The sequence below is a fragment of the Theobroma cacao genome, chromosome 2, assembly GCF_053813885.1.
Source record: "Theobroma cacao isolate CCN51 chromosome 2, ASM5381388v1, whole genome shotgun sequence".
Taxonomy (NCBI): domain Eukaryota; kingdom Viridiplantae; phylum Streptophyta; class Magnoliopsida; order Malvales; family Malvaceae; genus Theobroma; species Theobroma cacao.
Window position 1 is genome coordinate 3510184 of NC_142640.1, and position 19075 is coordinate 3529258.

Below are 19075 nucleotides of genomic sequence, written 5' to 3' on the forward strand. Positions count from 1 at the left end.
GACGTGAAGCCAACATGGTAGCTGACAGACTTGCAAAAGCTGGGGTGGTGAGAGAAGCCAACCATAATGTCTACTTTGTTAATCACAATACTAACCTTTCCTAAACCTGCCAGCTCTACTCTGATTTCGCCCCCACTAATTCTGGTGTTCCATTTTTTCTGTTTTAGTGTCCCAGATTTGTTGGGGTAAGCCTATATTGGCTCTGATTTCTTCGTTTTATTTTCTAGTATGATTGATGTTTGATGGCTCATCAAGATCTTTTCTATGTTCTGCCAACCCTTCCTCCTGGGAACTCTTTTTATTTTCAAGCAAGTCAAGTGACTTTGCTCCCTGTAAGTCTCCATTTGGAGATTTTTATGGCAATAAAATCTCAGCCTTTCAAAAAAAAAGATATATCATTAGCTCAACCGAATGAACTGCACAGCAAACAACTTAAGGTAGTGGTAATTTACTTAATTAAACCAAAAATTTATTGTCCATTTTTATTTTGTTTCCCCTGATATACATGACATATCTGTGATATATAGGCAACTAGGATGATGGCTGCAAAACGGTTGAGGATGATGCGAGGGGCTCATGAACAACAGAATTTGAAGAAACTGAGATGGGATTGCCCTCTAACTGCAGCATGATGCTCCCCAGGATCTCTGCCAATAGTTTCTTGAACTCATCTTCTTTTACCATCTTCCCGTCATCCGCGTTTATCATGCTGAAAACATCAGCGACTACCTTGTTGATCTGGAAGAATTTCAAGAATTTCAGTTAGTGGAATGAAATGGATTTTTTTTTTTTTTAACAGAGAAAAGGGTAGGGGCAATGATCTATTTTGATAATTATCTTTGAACATAATCATAGGAGTCCCTAGAAACCTTCGGGAATCCATGCCAAGAATTGCGTTTGGCAAGCTTGTCTAATAACTCCTTTGAGTGACTTGAAGATGCATGCATTGCAATACCTGTTCAACTGCACCAATTGGAGGTAAACCAGCTGATGGTGCCACTATATCTAGCACCACGCGTAAATACTCCTTCGATACTTTCCCATTTCGATCTTTTGGCACATTTTCTAAAGCTGTATTCAGTGACTGCATTGCAAATTGCAAGAATTTATTAGTAATGGTCGCAGGCGCAACTGCACGAGGGAAATGCCTTCCTTCAATAATCCAACATTGGCAGAGACTAAAGACACTGAGACAACAAGAGCATATACCTTGTCTAGTTCAAACTTGTTGGACAGTAGTCTTTTAATGCTACTTCCATCAAAGATGTTTTCACTATGGGCAACAATTACTGGCTGCTCCTTGAGATTTTGAGCCACGCGCTCTGCAACTTCCTTAAATTCTTCCAAGAATGTTTCTTGAGAGACAGGTTTCTCTTGTTCATTGCTGTCCCATGATTGCAAAGCTGGTTCCACTATGTTACTCATAACCTACACAAGCAACAGACGCCAGAGAGAAGTGGGAAACGAACGATGACAACACAGGCTTAAGTTTTCATTACATATTCCTAATATTATTGACTGAACTAGAAATGTGGAAAGTCAGTTACCCAAGAATCTGAAGAAGGGGGCATTCCTTGATCAACCGTAAGTTTCTCCAAAGCCTTGACAAGGCAATCACGCAGCGATGTATCATCTGACCCTAACTGTGAAAATACAGACACCATCTCTGCTTCGTAACTTGGACCATTAATGAACTCTAAGAGGTCTTCTCCATCAATACGGAGGATCACAATAGGGTCGCGCTTCAAACCCGCCGCCATACCTAGTAGAATATCTGAAAGAACCTCTTTAAACTCAGTCTTGTTCACTTTTTCTTGATTTCCATGGGTGAATTCATTCAAAACCTGGAAAACATGTCAAAATGTCAGCTTCTATTCCCCATCACAAGTCCTATGATAATTCAGGTCCTAATTTCCACTCTCAAACAAGAAAAGGGGTGTGCACTTTTGCTAACTTAAAAACAAGTATATATCCAGCAACTTTGAGGTTCTCGTCCTTTTTATCCTCAAGTTGAGTGGAGAGAACAATGATGAGATATTATGCAGACACTGGACGTGGTCCAGTGTCTTGCCCGCTTTTCCTTTTCCCAAGCATGGGAATAGTGCTCCATTGTCTTTTCCCTAAGTTTATCATTCCCCTGACAAGGAGGAGGGGACCCGAGTAACCAGAATTATATTTTGTGCTTAATAGTATATCATAATTGATCTCATCAACAAATTATATTGCATTTAATGTTAAATTTCAGCAAATGGTTAACAAGTTAGGTACAGAAGTGAGGGGAGCCATTGAAGAAATCACTTGAGTTGTCCCCACTAATCATGACGTTCAAAGGCTTCATTTAATTGGAAAAATAAGAAAATTATAAGAGCAACTTGACTTTCGTCACATTAAATAATCATTCATGATTGATGTGTAGACATGGAGTAGTTTCGACGACATTCATCACCAGATTCCTTCCTGTATGGAGATAAAAAGAAGGGGAAAAAGGTAAAAAAAGAAAGTCCAACTGCGAAAAGCAGAAAGTCTCCCCATAACACCGACCAAATTGAACAATAGGTCGAGGGTTCTCGAGCTAGCTAGAAATGGAAACTTTGACAATTTGCTGTTTCCTACATAGCCCCAAGTAGGCAATTAGTACAATCGCTTTCTAATGAAACTTGGATAACCACAGGTAAAATCAATAAACGTATAAAACATGTTAACATCCTTGGGCTTGAGGCTGTGTGTTCTCCTTTTGTTTGTTAAGTAATTTACACTGACAAAGCGACGACTACAAGATAGGATTATTTGCAAATTGAACGACAGGAAAACGAAATATTCCAACTCTAATTTATTGTCGGTGATGATGGCATGGTAGAATTAGAATGCTTCTAAGACGAAATGGACAGCTGATGGAGTCAAAATCAAATATGCAACCCCTTATCTTAGTCACTCTGTCCACCAGCTTACATCAGTGCCTAGTGGTAGTTTAATTTCCCTCCTTGGAATAGTTTGTTTTTCTTTATCCTTCTGCTTCTACCTCTAGGACTCATATTTCATTTCATGAGGATCACAACGACTTGGACATATTACTTCTATCCTATTTTCTTTAGCAGCTTTCTCTTGTTACAGGTATTTAATTACTAGGAAACGAATGCTAACATGCATCAACTTCCCAAGCTCTGGAAGGCTCAAGAAAAACTAAACTATTCCAGAAAAAAAAAAAAACTGAAAAGAAAAAGGAGATAGAATGAAGTGGAAGTTGGGGACAAACCTCAGAGTAGAAATGGTCAGAATCAGGGGAAGAACCCTGAGCAGGCAAGCCAAGAGCAGCACCTATATCAGCAACAGCAGGCTGAAGCTCCTTCACAGAGAGCTGACCATCGCTGTCCTTATCAAGCTCCTTGAACTTATGATCCACGAAACTGCTAAACACCTCCTCGTTCTCAACCAACTCCATTATATCCGAACCGTCTAGCACCTGCTCACTTTTCTTCTTTGGGGGGGTTCCTGTTGTTGCTGTACTTGTCTCCATTAATTCTTTGGCTCCCTTCTTTTTCTTTCTTTTTGGATCAAAAGCCGGTGCTTTTCTTGTGAGTCTTGTGATGAAGGAGCTAACAGCTTGCCCTTTGTTTTTGTTGTGAGTCCCGTGAGTCACACACGAGCTAAAGTGAGAGAGGTTTTACTTTGGCCCCTTTGAGTGAGCCTTTCCTTTTTGCTTTGTTTTTTATATTGATCTTTGGCTTCAGGCAGTTTTATATGACAGAGAGACTGTGGCGAGAGCTTAGTCTTGTTTCGTGTTTGGTAACGTCTTTTTCTTCTTTAGGAAAAGCGAGAATTGTGGGGCATGTTTGGTTTCATTTTCATGAAAAAGGCTTTTTTTTTAAATAAAAAGAGGAAGGTAAAAAATAGTCATAATAATAAACAACAGTAGTAATAACTTTCCCCAAACATAAATGTGACTTTTTAAATTCTTTAAACAAAAAATAAACTTATTTACAAGTGTCAAGTTTAATTGGAAAAAGGAAGGAACAATAGTGAAACCAAACAGGTCCTAAGCTACAGAGATTTGGTGACCGACCACTAATCGATTTGTGGCTGGGACACGTGGGGCGGTTAGGGAGTCTCCAAAAAAGAGGTTGGATAGCACCGGGAGCACATCACACAAAAAAGTCCATCCTTCTTTTGCTTTTGTCGTCCCTCCCTCACTACGCGGGTGACGCGTGGATTTGTCAGCCTAAATTTGAGTTCGAACTCAGTCATTATCAAGGCACGTGGCAAACATCTGGTGGAAGACATTTCGCATCCACGTTATCTCCTGTGATAGATGCGGCGTTCCATTTTTGCAATTGGACATACGCCATAGGCGCAGAACAATTGTCCATTGATGTGTGGTGCAAATCTCTAATTTGGTAGAACGAAACGTTTTGTCTTTATTCATCAAAACTACTGCTAAATCGACGGAGGATAACCACCGGCTGATATCCCATCCGTCCTTACAGCATTTGACTATTGATGATTCTTGTTCAGAGTTTTGACCTCGTGCCTAAATTGGTGGCACAGAATCCCATCACCTATTTCATCAAAAGCATCATTCTCCCTTGTGTGTTGGCGAGCTTCCATTGCTTCTTATTTTGTTACTTCTCAATTTGGCCCTTGACAACCACAATATTACTGTATTTTATATCTGTAGGGCTTGCTAGCTGAAGAATGTAGAAACTAGAAACTAGGAAGTGTGAACTATACATAGCCCAAGTGACATCCAAACTTTGTACGTTTAAGAATTATTTATCTGACAGAGGGGTCAGCCTAATAAATTTTGTAGCATTCATTTTTATGTCACATCACAATGAGAATCAGAAACCAAAATGGGTCCCAAATTTGATTTGTTTGGTCTATTTTCCTCTTTCTGTTCCCTTCAATATTTAGCCTCTGGTCGGTTGTTCATATAAGGATTAAATAGTGTTGACCAATTATTTCAATTGCAATAATTTGAAAAGTATGAGCGTTATCATATATTACCTTACATATAAAACGAACGTGGTTGTTAAAATTAAAATAAAGATGTAAGTCCATTCATATTAATAATTTAAATTTAAATATTTAAAAATTATATTATTTAAATTTAAAAAATTATTAGATCAATAGTAACTTGAGTTTAAACTTTTAAAAGTCATGTGATTTAAATTTAAAAAATTATTGAATCAATGGTGCTTGGACTCAATATTCTATGACGAATTTTGATTGTGATGTATAACTTTGATGAGAGTGTTAAGGATTTGAGAAAGTGGTATTTTGATATTTTATTTTACATCAAATACGAATATAATTATTAAGGCTATATAATGGTCTAAGTTAATCACTATGACTAACTTAAATTTCAATTTTTAAAAATTACATGATTTTAATTCAAAATGTTATCGAATAAGCAATATTTTGACTCAATCATTACACATGCAATGTTATATTTGGTTACAAGTTTGTTAATGTTTAGATATGATTTTTTTTTTTTGGTTTATGAAAGTAAAATACATATGGCATTTGGTCATAAAAGTCACTTTGTAGTGTGTCTTTTCCTTTTTAAATTGTCAGATAGCTAAACCTAAGGACTAGGTTGAGAAATTATATTTTACATTTCATTTTCAATTCTTGTCACGCTTTTGATTCTAAATTTGTATATGAAAGAATTATTTGTTGAAAAGGCTTAAGTGTGATTCACACTAGACGAAGACTGCTCTTCATTTTAATAAAAAAAAAAATAGGGTACAATAAATTTATTTAAATTAATACCAGGCCAAAACATAAAAACCTTACTCTACATACACATTTACATAAATACCCTCGCAAGTTGAACCGAAAGTAATCACGTGAAAATTGTCTCGTAAAAGGTGAAAATGATAGGATGATAATTCCCCTTGATAAATATGTGAATAGCTACTGCTCACTTTTTCACACACAAAGTGAAAATCAATTTCAATGTACTTAGTTGGGCGTAGAACATGGGATAAGCATCACGTGTAACCCTCACATATTTATAATATAAAATAATATAATAAAGATAAATAGATATGAAGATCTTACAGAACTTGACGTAATCAATAAGATTCAGTCAAGCAAAAGCAAGAGATCATCGATGCTCCGATTTTACAGTAGATCAGAAAACGTGGACTATATCTTTAGCACTCCATAAAACAACTAAACCCGAAGGAATAGCATAGCCAGTAGTGGCTACGGTTATCTGGACAACCAGCCAGTAGTGGCTACGTTTTTTAGATTGAAAAAGATTAAAAGAATCCCTATGAGCTTCAATACCTAAGCAATAGCGAAAATCGCCATGGTCTTTCACGGCAAACATGGAAGAAAGTTTAGAAATAAATCCATGAAAAAGGTTAAAGTCACTGTTAGAAGGGATAATGCCATCGACATAAAGTAAAAGAAAGAAGAAGACAAGTGAGAAGAAGACATAGTGGGGTCGTAAGATGATGAAGCCATGAGTTGTCAAAGAAAGAAGAAATTGTGTGGAAGCAAGAGGACGGTACAGGATCTCTTCCTAATGCTCTGGTACCGTGTGGTCAGAATAGATGAATAATGCTTTTCATTTTAATAAAAAATTTGTGTACAATTAGTTCATATATACATATGAAGAAACGACATAAATACCCTATGCTATACCAGTTCTTAGTACAATTTATCATTAAAAAGGCTTGAGATAACTGTTTTAATGGGCTGCAGACTTAAATATCCTCCAAATGCCATGTGGCTTGGATACAGCTTCCTTGTAGGGTGTTTGTTCTTGAGATGAATTGGAGTTTCCATTTCCTATGGATGATGTTGGTTGAATTGTCCCTGTTTGTACTCGACTCACTGATGATTGGCTAGTTGTTTTAACACAAGATTGGGACGAGATCATCCTTTTATTACTCTGGGATGCAAGGAGACAACCTGGCTCATTGTTTGTCTCGGGCTGCTCCTCGGACAAGCTGGATGAATCTGGAAGGGGTATTTTCAACTGCTCTGGCTTGGTAGCAGATGCCTGACTTAAAGCAAGTTTGTCGGTTTTTCTGAGATTCTGCTGTTGCTGCAGCAATTGAACCGTCAAACAGGCTAAATTGAAAAATCTTATAAAATCTTTTATCAGCATCACGAAACAAGTCAATTGACAACTTTGCAGGACATTCTCAATGATAGGGGTTGCAATTATTTAGAATATCAAATCAAATATCCATCTACTAATGTATGGTAGTCCGGAAATTAAGATTATAAACTAAACTAGTAGTACTTCTGAAAATCTATGTATACCTGATCAAGAGGAAGGTCCGATCCTTTTTGAGAAGCCAAATGCTGCAACATGTCTAAAGACCTTGTCCTACCATAATTCATTGCCCTATGCCAATAAAGAATTCCAACCTCCCTTGCCTTAAGCTTTAACTTAAACAATTTTCCATCGACTTCTGTCACATGTTTTACGGCGTAAGGTCGAAGAAAAGAATTATAAACATAAGCTGTTCCCTGAAACAGTGGTCGCAAAAACAAGAAATGAAATGATTTGAACGACTTCAGAAGGTTAATTTATATAGACAACCGAACCAAAGCTTTTCAACTTTCAAATGTTGAATGCGTACTTTCCAGTTGGGATGCCAAAGATAAATAACCAACGCCAATTTTACTTCATTGTACAATGGCAACCTTCATCGAGACAAGATAACAAAGACTGTCAGGAGTTTACAGGCCCATAAAGAAAAATCATCTAACTATTATGAACGTAAGAGATAATACCATGAGATGAAGACATCTCCAATTCTTCCACAAACTGTTAGGATAGCAACTAAAATCCTACAGAATACAATAATAATTTAGTAAAATGTCAGCCCTTTAATTTGGTGGGGAGGATGATTAAAAGTGCAGAAGGGAGAAATGTTTATACCAGTATTGACACCAAAATCGAAGTTGCTCAATTTCTGGCTCATCTTTTTCCACTGCCTTAAAGCACTCGTAAGCCGGATAAGCATAACCAAAAGCCAATCTATGAAAACACTTCAATCAGTATCAGGTTTCCTGGTAAATTAGCAAAATGGGAAACATATGGTGGTAGTAAAAGAGACAATTCCATTTAGTTGGTAGTCGCTAGTCGATGGTTACATACAGAAGGGTTCTCGAAAGAAAGGATCCCATCTTCTTGGATTTCTTTTTAGATATACGAGAATAACAAAATTGATTGAACTTTGCTGTTGAGTTTATCAAAAATTTCAACCTGAAATTTGAAGGAGGAATCATTAAAAAGCAAGAGAATGAATGAATAAAGATTCCCAATACAAAGATATATAGTAGGACTCAAATAAAGGGATTGCTATTGATTAGATTAAATTTGTTCCTTTTGGACTCTTCTTTTGATCTTTTCTTTTATCGGAAAAAGACAATTAAAAAAAAAAAAAAACAAGGAACAATGATGAAACTATACCTGGAAATGCCACAAAATTCTAATAGAGAGAGAGACAGAGAGAGAGAGAGAGAGAGAGAGAGAGAGAGAGAGGGAGGCTCCTTTGGGTCAAACCACTTCTTGCTAAGGGACGTGCAAAAAACCGTTTAATGCATGGAACGACACTTAAGGGTACTGCCATTTAAACCTCTCTTGGCGGTAGTTTTTTTTTTTTGGTGCGTTTGTTTTATTTGTTCTTTTTTTTTTTAGGTTTTTTTATAATATTTTAAATTTTTTTGAATTATTTAAAAAAATTTAAATAACTTTTTATTTTTATATTACATTCAATTAAATTTTTATATTTTTATTTTAAATCAAATAAGTTTTTACGATTAATATTTGATTAATTATCATTAATCAAAATTTCACTTATCATTTTAATCTCACCTAGTGTTAATGTGGTATTGATGTAGAGCGTGAAAATACTACATTGTAATATTATCATGTCATACTATTATCTATTATTATATATCAACATAATAATAAATGACATTATCAATAACGATAATTAATCAATTATTAATAATAGTTTATTTGACTCAAAATAGAAATTTAAAAATTTAATTGAACGAAATAAAACATTAAAAATTTTATAAATAATTTAGAAGTTTCTTAAGTATTACATATATTTTTTCATTTTTGGAGTGAGGTTTGGGTGTGGACAACTCTACTATTCAAGGATGACGTGGATTAATCTTAAATCTCCTCCCCACAGCTAAACATTTGTTTATTTAGAAAAGATAATAATTAAATGATTAAATATGTATAAAGCAAAATTAAATAAACTTTTAACAGTCCATTGTATTTCTTAAAGTACTGAAGAAAAAAATTTAAAGAAAAACAGGAGTGGACGAAAAGAAACTTTCCTTGTTTTTTTTTCCCCTCAGGACGGGATAGGCATAAACTTTAATCCTTTTGTTAAGTTATTTTGGCATTCAGGTTTCTTTAGTAAACAAACTTCAAATTTTTTTTTTTTATATTCTCATTCGTTACTTAAACCGCAAGGGGTGGTGAAAGGGAATAAACGGATTCCTTGATGAATATTATTAATTTGCTGTTCTCTTGACTCATTTCACATACAAAGGTCATCCATTAATTGTAGGCCACGTCACTTCAATCTTCCATGCAACTTAATCAAAGCAATGGCGTCAATATTCTCTTACCGCAAGGTCCTCGCGTCAAATGGTAGCGTAAATGACAATTTCCCACCTTATTTAAAATCATGCTTTTTGGAGTATTTGAGTATCTTTTCATAGGATTACCAGATTTTCTGTTGTTAAATTGATCATATTACGAGTAGCAGAAGATATTGTGTCACTAATAGAAAGTGAAGGAGATGAACAAATAATAGAAGATGTGGCAGAATGCTATTTAAATGAGCTTGTAGAAAGATACATGGTGTTAGTGGAAGAAGGAGATGTAAGTTTAAAGATCAAAACATGCGGGATGCATGATGATCTTATCAGAGATTTCTGCTTATTGAAAGCAAAAAATAAAAATTTCATCTATATCATTGATCGTCTTAAAATGGAGCAAGCTGATGTTAGCATCTGGTCCTCTGCAATTGGTAAAGTTCGCAGGCTTACCATGCATGATTCTGTTATGACAAATTGTATTAAAAACTCACATCTCAGGTCTTTATTTTTCTTTGATAACATCTATTCAATAGAGTTTATGCGAAGGTCACAGAACCTCAAATATCTTATGGATTGGGTAGAAGAAATAGAAGACGACGAAAATGCGACTATTATTAAGGACTTTTTGCAGTATTTCTAGCGGTTCTTTTATTAGGTGCGGCTGCTTATAAACTTGGAGGTTTAACGAGACACATTTGCAACAATTTCAAATTGCTTAGAATCGTAGATTTTGAAGTAGCGGAGCTTGCACTGGACTGCAAATTACTAGGTGATATAGGTAATCTCATCCATTTGAGATAATTGAGTTTAGGGAATGACGCACAGGTGGCAAGGTTGCCATCATCTATAAGCATACTAAGGTGCTTGCAAACCTTGGATTTAAGATCTAGCTGGTCAGTTCAAATACCTGATGTTTTTTATGGAAAATGGAGTGGTTGAGGCATTTGTATGTCCAGACAAGTTGAGAACAAACTCCCAGTTGAAATTGGATATTTAAAAAAATCTACAAACGCTTGTGAATATCAACATCAAAAATTATTATCTTGAAGATATTTACAGTATGAAATATCTTAAAAAGTTACTCTTTTGATTGTTGAAAATTTTAGAAAGGACTTGAATTTGAACCTGCTGGTCATCACAAGTAAACATCTTCTATCTTTATCCATTTGGGGTCTATTTAAAAGTATAGATCCAATGCATTTGACATACCTGCTCTGTAGTTGCCTTAATATCCGTGAGTTGCATTTATCTGTCGAGATAAGGAAGTTTCCGGAACCTCAGCACATCTCTTCAAATATTGCTTACATTTGCTTGGCTAAGGTTAAACTTGATGAAGATCCATTGCCAACACTAGAGAACCTACCTAATCTGAGGATTCTCAAAGTAAAAGCTGATGCCTTTGTCGGAAAAGTGATGGTTTGTTCCGCACAAGGTTTTCCTCTGCTCAACTCTGAGTATTATTTCTCAAAGAAATTTAGAGGAATTGAGGGTGAGTGAAGGAGCCATGCCCAATCTACACCATCTGAGGATTGCAAATTGTAAAATGTTGAAGATGCTGCCAAATGAGTTGAGGTTCACCACAACCCTCAAAGAATTGAAGATTGAAGATATGCCAAAAGAATTCAAAGATAAACTGGTTGAAGGGGGAGAGGATTACTGCAAAGTCCAACACGTGCCTTTGTACCATATTTCAAAATTCTGATTATTTTTCTAGGTACTACTTCGGTTAATCGTTTATCACCAAATTATAAGTCTACTTTCTTTTGTTAATTAATGGATTAAAATTGATTTGTTAAATGTTTCCTTTTTTTTGTTTCATTTTCTTCTTTTTGGACCCAAAATTCAATTTTTTTTTTCAAAGTATTCAAAGATAATCTGGTTGAAGGAGGAGAAGATTCCTACGGAGTCCAACATGTGCCTTCTATCCTATTTCAATATTGTGATGCTGATTATGATTAGCTAGTCTTGTAACAGAAATTTTGGAATATCTACTTTCGAAGCAGGAAACTCTGCTACAACAAAACTGACCAAAAACCAGAACTTTATACAAAATTTCATGATGAGAAAAACACCTATGGCCAATAAGCCCAACCTCCAAGCATCACAGAGGCAATAATAGTTTGGCAGAAAACACAGCTACTTAGTATATATTACTTTCAAAGGAGATTCCATTCAGTATATGTTCTTTTTATTCATGATAGTGAACGATGATTTAGTAGAGCTTCTGCTCAAAGAACCATGTCCGATGTGGTGGAGTCATCAATGGTTTAGCTTCTTCATGCTATATATGTGCACTGATGTAAAATACAGGGGGGCAACAGAGAGATCAGTGTCATTTATGAACTCTGATGCCAAACAAGTCTTGATTCCTTAGGTCTTTTACAATGTATTTGTCGTCCTAGTGTTGTAGGTATTGCGTGTTGTATATTAGGTATACATATACATGTGTTACTTACAAAAAATTTAAAGAAAATGCATAAAACCTTAATATTAATCGATTAAGTTGTTTTGTTGATAAAATATCTAGTGTTGGAAACTTTCAACAAGTTCTCCGACTAACCTTCGCTTTTAATAGGTTAAAGCATGGTTTTAGGATTGGGTTCTGTTTCTAGAGCAAATTAGTTGATCAGTTAGTCGATTAAGTCAGACACTAATTCATTGATTATCATGAATGTTTAGTCGAATTAAATGTAAACAGATTTGAAAAATCTGAAAGATTAAAGTGATTTTTCATTTTTAGAAGTATATTAATCATTGAAAAGCAAGGTGTTCATACATAAATGAGTGTCTAAAGAACTATTTCAGGCCTATAAATACTTCTTACTAGTATTAACATCTATCAAATCACTCAAAAATTATCTAATTCTTCATCATGCATATGCTTTTCTAAATAAGATTCAAGCGTTTTTAAAAGAACATTAGAAAGACAGTTTTTGATTCTCTATTCCTTTAGGCTTTGTAATCTAGGGATGATGTTTTCAAAAGTTCATTTGCATCTTAGCGGGAAAACTATTATGTCTTGTCTAATTTATTCTCTGTATCATATTGATTGCACATAGACACATACAAAACTAAGGACGTTGGACTTTGTTGCAAATATTTCTGTTCCTGAATTATTAAAGCTGGTGTTCTAGGAGTTGATAATTTCAACACTTTCTTTGTCTTTGCTGATAGGGGTTCCTCATCTCTTCATGTTGATAGGTCCATTTAGACATACTGGTTTATGTAGGAACAGAGTTCTCTTCTTCTTAAGACCGTGGGCTGTTATAACATTAACTTGAATACTGTAATGTCACCCTTTCTTTTGTAGGCACATCAGACCACTTCCGATGCTTAGCTAATCCTCGCATGTGAGGATTCTTTTGTCTTTAGCTGGAAGGCTTTTGTCTCCCTTGTGAGACCTTATAAATAAAATTGCCTTTCAAAAAAAAAAAAAATCTTAAAGGGGATGCTAAGTTTGTTTTGTTACACTTGGTTTCAAGTAAATTAGCATCTTTGCAAGGAGATACAGGCTCTGTATGCTCCTTCAAGTCTGCAGACTGGCAGTTAAATCTAATATCTTTACGTTTTCCAGGTGAAGTCGTGAAAAAGAAGCGACAAGCTTGTTTCTCTTGAAAGATATCCCCAGTTTGCAGCAGCTCTTTCTAGCTGTGTGGAGACTGGAGTGGATTGATGACAATGTAGCCTAAGACTAGACTTGGATTGATTTGTTATGTTTTGGAAGTATTGACTCTTTGTTTATGATTTCCTTATGGCTTTTGTCAAATAAAAAAGTAAGAAATTCATCCATCCCATTGTCTAATGTCTATGTATCAGAGGGAACTGTTTGTTCTTTCTAGTAAATTGGGTGGTTAGCGATACATCCATCCAAACTAGCTTGCTATTTAGGACCTAATGGCCTTAGGCCCAACGAAACACAAATCAAGATCCATAATTCGTTAGTGTTAGCTTGAAGCGGACGCGTGATTAATGTAACGACAAAAGCACCAGATTTTCTTTGTTGAGACTTGAGAGAAAGAAGAGCGTTGACCTATGGCGGAATCTGTTGTGTCCAATGTTGCAGCAAGACTTGGCGACTTAGTAATTCAAGAAGCTAAATTCTTGCGGGGCGTGGATGATCAAGTTAAGCATTTGCAAATGGAGCTCGTTTGGATGAAGAGCTTCTTAAAAGAGGCAGATTCGAGACAAGCTGAGAACGAGATGGTTCGTATGTGGGTTGCTGAAATTAGAGAGATTGCTTATGACGCTGAGGATGTCATTGAAACTTTTGCTCTCGAAATTACATCCCAAAGGAGGGAAGGTATTTCCAATTTTATCAAAAGATCTGCTTGCATCTGCAAAGAAGGATGGATGCGCCACAAGGTCAAGTCAGACATGGAAGGAATCATAAGCAGAATCTCTTACTTGAGTCAACGGTTACAGGTCTATGGCATAAAACAACTATCGGATGGAGCAAGCTCAAGTTCTTCATCAAAGCGGCAACACTTAACGCAGTCTTATCCTCGTTCTAAGCAACCCTATGTTGTTGGGTTGGATAACGACATAAAAGAACTGGTCAAGGTTCTTGTAGACGAGGGAAGACACCGAGTTGTTTCCATATGTGGCATGGGTGGTCTAGGAAAGACTACTTTGGCTAAGAAGGTTTACAATCATAGTCAAGTAAGAAATCATTTCAAGCACTTTAGTTGGGCGTACATTTCTCAGCAATGCCAAACAAGAACCGTGTGGGAAGGAATTTTATCCAGCCTAAATCCTAAAGGTGAGAAGGGTGGGATATTGCCCAAATTGGGCGATCAAGATCTGGCTAAAAACTTGTATGAATTCCTGAAAGAAAACAAATGCCTAGTGGTACTCGATGACATTTGGAAAGCTGAAGATTGGGATGCTATTAAGCCTGCCTTCCCAATGGAGGAGGAGACAGGTAGCAAAATACTGCTCACCTCTCGTAACAAGGATGTAGCTTGGCACGCGGATCCAAGAGGTTTCCTGCACGAACTACAGCTCTTAACAGATGAAGACGGTTGGAAAATGTTCCAACATATATGTGATTCTGCAGGTAATATATATCTTAGCTCACTTTATAATTTTAAATTTTGGGTCAAATATGTGCATTTCATTCTCATTTCATAGAAATTTTTTACAAGGTAAAGAAAAAAGAAATGTATCATTTTAATTTGTATAGCATATGCACTCTCGAAATGCCCCAACATTCAATTTTTCTCAAGATGTTATTATTAGTTCTAGCCATACTTATGAGATTTCTATTGATCTATAGATGTTTACCTTTATTTTTTGTTCTTTCTTGTAAAACTTCTCTTCAAGATTTCTTTAAGCAATTTCTGCAAAGTAAAAATACCCAATATTCTTCTATAAGAAAAACAAAAAGAAATATTTTATTGTTATTTTTTTGGCAACATATATTAATTAGGATGTTTGTTTATTTCTGGGCTATATATGATGACTTTTATTGCTAGTTTAAGTTTTTGCTATAGTATGTTAATTTGAGATTGTATATATCAATATAGTTTTCTTGTTCCCTGTTTTTTGCCAGACTATGTAATTGAGGAAAAAATGGAAGAGTTGGGGAAGGACATGGTTAAACAGTGTGCTGGGTTGCCATTAGCCATTGTTGTTCTAGGAGGAGTTTTGGTTACAAAGCATTCATTAAATGATTGGCAAATAGTGCAGGAAAATTTGAAGTCATACTTAAGGAAAGATAGAAGTAAAAAAAAACGGAAAGATGGAGGTTGGGGAATCCATGAAGCAATAGCTTTAAGTTATGGCAATTTGCCACCCTATTTAAAACCATGCTTCTTGTATTTGAGTGTTTTCCCGGAAGATTACGAGATTTCTGTTGGTAAATTGGTCAAATTATGGGTGGCAGAAGATATTGTGCCATTAGAAGAAAGTGAAGAAGATGGAGAAGAAATGATGGAAGATGTGGCAGAAGGTTACTTAAATGAGCTTGTAGAAAGATACATGGTGCTAGTGGGAGAACGAGATGCAAACTCAAAGATCAAAACATGCCGGATGCATGATCTTATCAGAGATTTCTGCTTGTTGAAAGCAAAACAAGAAAATTTCATTTGCGTTCTTGATTGTCTTCAAATGGAGCAAGCTGATGTCAGCAGCTTGTCCCCTCCAATTGGTAAATTTCGCAGGATTGGCATTAATGATTTGAATCTGATAAATGGGATTACAAACCCACATCTCCGATCTGCATTGTTCTTTGATCAAAACTTTTTGGGAGAGTTTCAGGAAAGGTCTTATGTCATCAAATGGCTGGAGAAAATAGAAGATAGCATAAATAGTACTATTGTTAAGGGTGGTTTGTTCGCATTTTTAATCCCTTTTTTAGGATGTGAGTTAAGGCATAAAACTCGAGGGTTAACGAGACACATTTGCAACAATTTCAAATTGCTCAGAATCCTAGATTTTGCAGATGCAGATATTCCACTTGTCTGCATATTATTAAGTGATATAGGTAGTCTCATCCATTTGAGATTTTTGAGTCTTGGGAACTGTGCTTTTGTGGCAATGTTGCCATCATTTATAAGCAAATTAAGGTGCTTGCAAAGCTTGGATCTAAGAGATTGTGTTGGGGTTTATGTGCCTAATGTTTTATGGAAATTGGAGCGGTTGAGACATTTATATCTCCCTGATCAGGTTTGTGCGAGAACCAAATTGAAATTGGATACTTTGAAAAATCTACAAACGCTTGTGAATTTCAACACCAAAAATTATTATCTTAAAGATATTTGCTACATGAAATATCTTAGAGAGTTGATGATAATTGGTCCTTTTATTGTTGAAAACTTTAGAGAGGACTTGAATTTGAATCCACCGATCATCACAAGCAAGCATCTTCGATCCTTATCCATTTCAAATAATAAAAGTACAGATCCAAGGCATTTGACATACCTGCTCTCTAGCTGCCTTAATATCCGTGAGTTGCATTTATCTGTCGAGATAAAGAAGTTACCTCAGCACATCCCTTCAAATATTGCTCACATTTCCTTGGATTGGGCTAGACTCGATGAAGATCCATTGCCAACACTAGAAAAGCTACCTAATCTAAGGATTCTCGAATTAGGACAAGGTGCGTTCCTCGGAGAGGTGATGATTTGTTCCGCCCAAGGTTTTCCTGTGCTCAACTCTTTGAGTATTATTTGGCAAGCAAATTTAGAGGAGTTGAGGGTGAGTGAGGGAGCTATGCCGAATCTACACCATCTGAGGATTGTAAATTGTAGAATGTTGAAGATGTTGCCGTTCATCAGCACCCTCAAAGAATTGAAGATCGAAAAGATGCCGAAAGCATTCAAAGATAAATTGGTTGAAGGAGGAGAAGATTCATACAAAGTCCAAAATGTGCTTTCTATCATATTTCAAAATTGTGATGATTGAATTATGATCATCAGGTAATCTTTTATTACTTATTTCTAAGCTTACTTTCTTTTGAAATTAAGGAATTAAAATAGGATTGAATTATGACCATCAAAATTTTTCTTTGGGTTATTTTCTCTGAGAAAAATTTACGTTAGAAATTGATATTGTGATTGATTTCCATTTTCTTAAGAAAAGAAAAGACACTATTTGCCACGTCATCAACACTATTCGTTGTGGTGTTAACTGAAACAGAACATCGGTCATCTCGTCACTTGATAACCTCCTCCTCTCCTTTCTCATTCCCTCTCTATCCTCTCTTTTCTTTTCCTGGTTTCCATGTGCTTCCGTCAATGGATTCCAACACAATCTTCTTCTCTTCAAAATTCCAAACCCCAACTCTCCCACCTTCTTCTCCGTTGCGCTCTTGCACTAACCTCCCTCTAATCAGCCGATAATTCCTTGGTTTCAATCACTCTCTCAGGCCCCCAGGCGGTGCTTCTTCTCTCAGAAAGAAACACAAAAACTTGGGGTTTCTGCGCCTACACTCTCCTCTCTTTATCCTCAGAGCTTCTATTGACTCCAATTTGGTTCTCGTTGTCATCGGTGTCACCGCATTATCGGCTTTATAAGTCTGCAAGCACTCATTAGAGCTAATATCTTTACTCTACTTGTTTCTAGGTGAAGTTGTGAAAAGGAAGCAACAAGATTGTTTCTCTTGCAAGATATCCCCAATTTGCAGAAGCTCTTTTTAGCTGTGTGGAGACTGGAGTGGATTGGTGAGATGAAGCCTAAGACTCTACTTGTATTGATATGTTATGTTGTAGTAGTATGGACTCTTTGTTTATGACTTGTATTGATTTGTTATGTTGTGGAGTGCGGACTCTTTGTTTTATGGTTTAGCAAATAAGAGAAAAAAATCCACCCATGCCTGTGGTCTACCTGTACCGTAACAGGGAACTGCTTGTTCTTTCTAGCAATACATCATCGAAAATAGCTCGCTATTTTGGGCCTAATGGCTTTGAGCCCAATGGAGCTTAAATCAAGACCCATAACTCGGTAGCCTCCGTTTGAAACGAACGTATGGTTAACGATGGCCCCAATATGTCGGTTACTGATTTTTTTAGATAAGAGGACCCTACCTAACTCAATCGAAATCAAAAGGGGAAATGGGAAACGGCAATGCCTTCCTAGTTCAGCCCCTTTTTTTGCAACTTGTCTCGAAAGCTTTCAAAAGTCTTACTGAGCCAGCCCATTTCTTGTTTTTTTTTTTTCCATTTTTGGAGTGAGGTTTGGGTCTGGACAACTTTAACTATTATAAGATGACATGGATTGATCTTTTAAGTCCCCTCTCTACAATAAACCATATCTCAATGAGACAAGATTGTAAACGAGTAAATATGCACAAACTAAAATTAAATATTTACCCAAACAAAAAGGAAAGCTAGATTAAGTAAAGTTTAACTATCCATTGTACATTTCTTAGAGTAATGAAACCAAAATTAAAGAAAAACAGGAGTGGACGAAAATAAACTTTTACTTTTTCCCTCATAAAGGGATAGTAGGTTTCTTCAGTGAACAACCTTTATTTTTTTCTACATTCCCATTCTTTACTTAAACCACAGGGGGTGGGAAAAGAGAATGAACGGATTCCTTCAAATATTATTTTCTTGTTCTATTGGCTCATTTCACAGGACAAAGGTCATCAATTAAATCTTTGTCCATGTTAGCTGTTTTTCCCAAATCCTTTATGGAGAACTCCTTGGATGATCAAATCTTTGTTGATTGCAATGTAGCTATGTCTTTTCTTGTTAACAATATGTCATTAACATACAACACTAGAAAAATGACAACACTTTCTTGTTTTCTTGTATACATAAGGATTATCTTCTTTTTTTTTAATTTTTTTGAATTATCATATTTGTTTATGATTATATTCTCGAAATACATGTTTAAATATTTATTAGTATTAATATTAATAAAAATGATCTAATTCGTAAGTATATAAGATTTCTAATTGTATCAAATGACATTCATTAAAAATATTTTTAAATATAAAAATTAATAATATTTATCTAATGTATAAAAATTAATAAATATT

At 35.6% G+C, this 19075-nt stretch overlaps 3 protein-coding genes across 3 annotated transcripts; 1 reads left to right on the plus strand and 2 right to left on the minus strand.

Moving 5' to 3' along the window:
• Positions 1-438: 438 nt before the first annotated feature.
• On the minus strand, positions 439-3726 carry LOC108660990 (Calcium-binding EF-hand family protein). The gene is made up of 5 exons (XM_018116490.2): positions 3254-3726; positions 1548-1844; positions 1210-1428; positions 956-1084; positions 439-738 (listed from the first exon to the last, which is right to left on the minus strand). The coding sequence occupies exons 1-5, from the start codon at positions 3512-3514 to the stop codon at positions 532-534; spliced, it is 1113 nt and encodes a 370-aa protein (XP_017971979.2). The 5' UTR covers positions 3515-3726; the 3' UTR covers positions 439-531.
• Positions 3727-6599: 2873 nt separating this feature from the next.
• Positions 6600-8553, minus strand: LOC18607625 (putative HVA22-like protein g). Its single transcript, XM_018115125.2, has 7 exons — positions 8438-8553; positions 8123-8230; positions 7904-8002; positions 7756-7812; positions 7602-7665; positions 7279-7488; positions 6600-7057 (listed from the first exon to the last, which is right to left on the minus strand). The coding sequence occupies exons 2-7, from the start codon at positions 8149-8151 to the stop codon at positions 6698-6700; spliced, it is 819 nt and encodes a 272-aa protein (XP_017970614.2). The 5' UTR covers positions 8152-8230; positions 8438-8553; the 3' UTR covers positions 6600-6697.
• A 4860-nt stretch (positions 8554-13413) lies between these two features.
• LOC18607627 (putative disease resistance protein At1g50180) lies at positions 13414-17902 on the plus strand. Its single transcript, XM_007041891.3, has 3 exons — positions 13414-14647; positions 15143-17009; positions 17656-17902. Exons 1-2 carry the CDS (start codon positions 13624-13626, stop codon positions 16993-16995), a joined length of 2877 nt encoding a protein of 958 aa, XP_007041953.3. The 5' UTR covers positions 13414-13623; the 3' UTR covers positions 16996-17009; positions 17656-17902.
• Positions 17903-19075: the final 1173 nt, after the last annotated feature.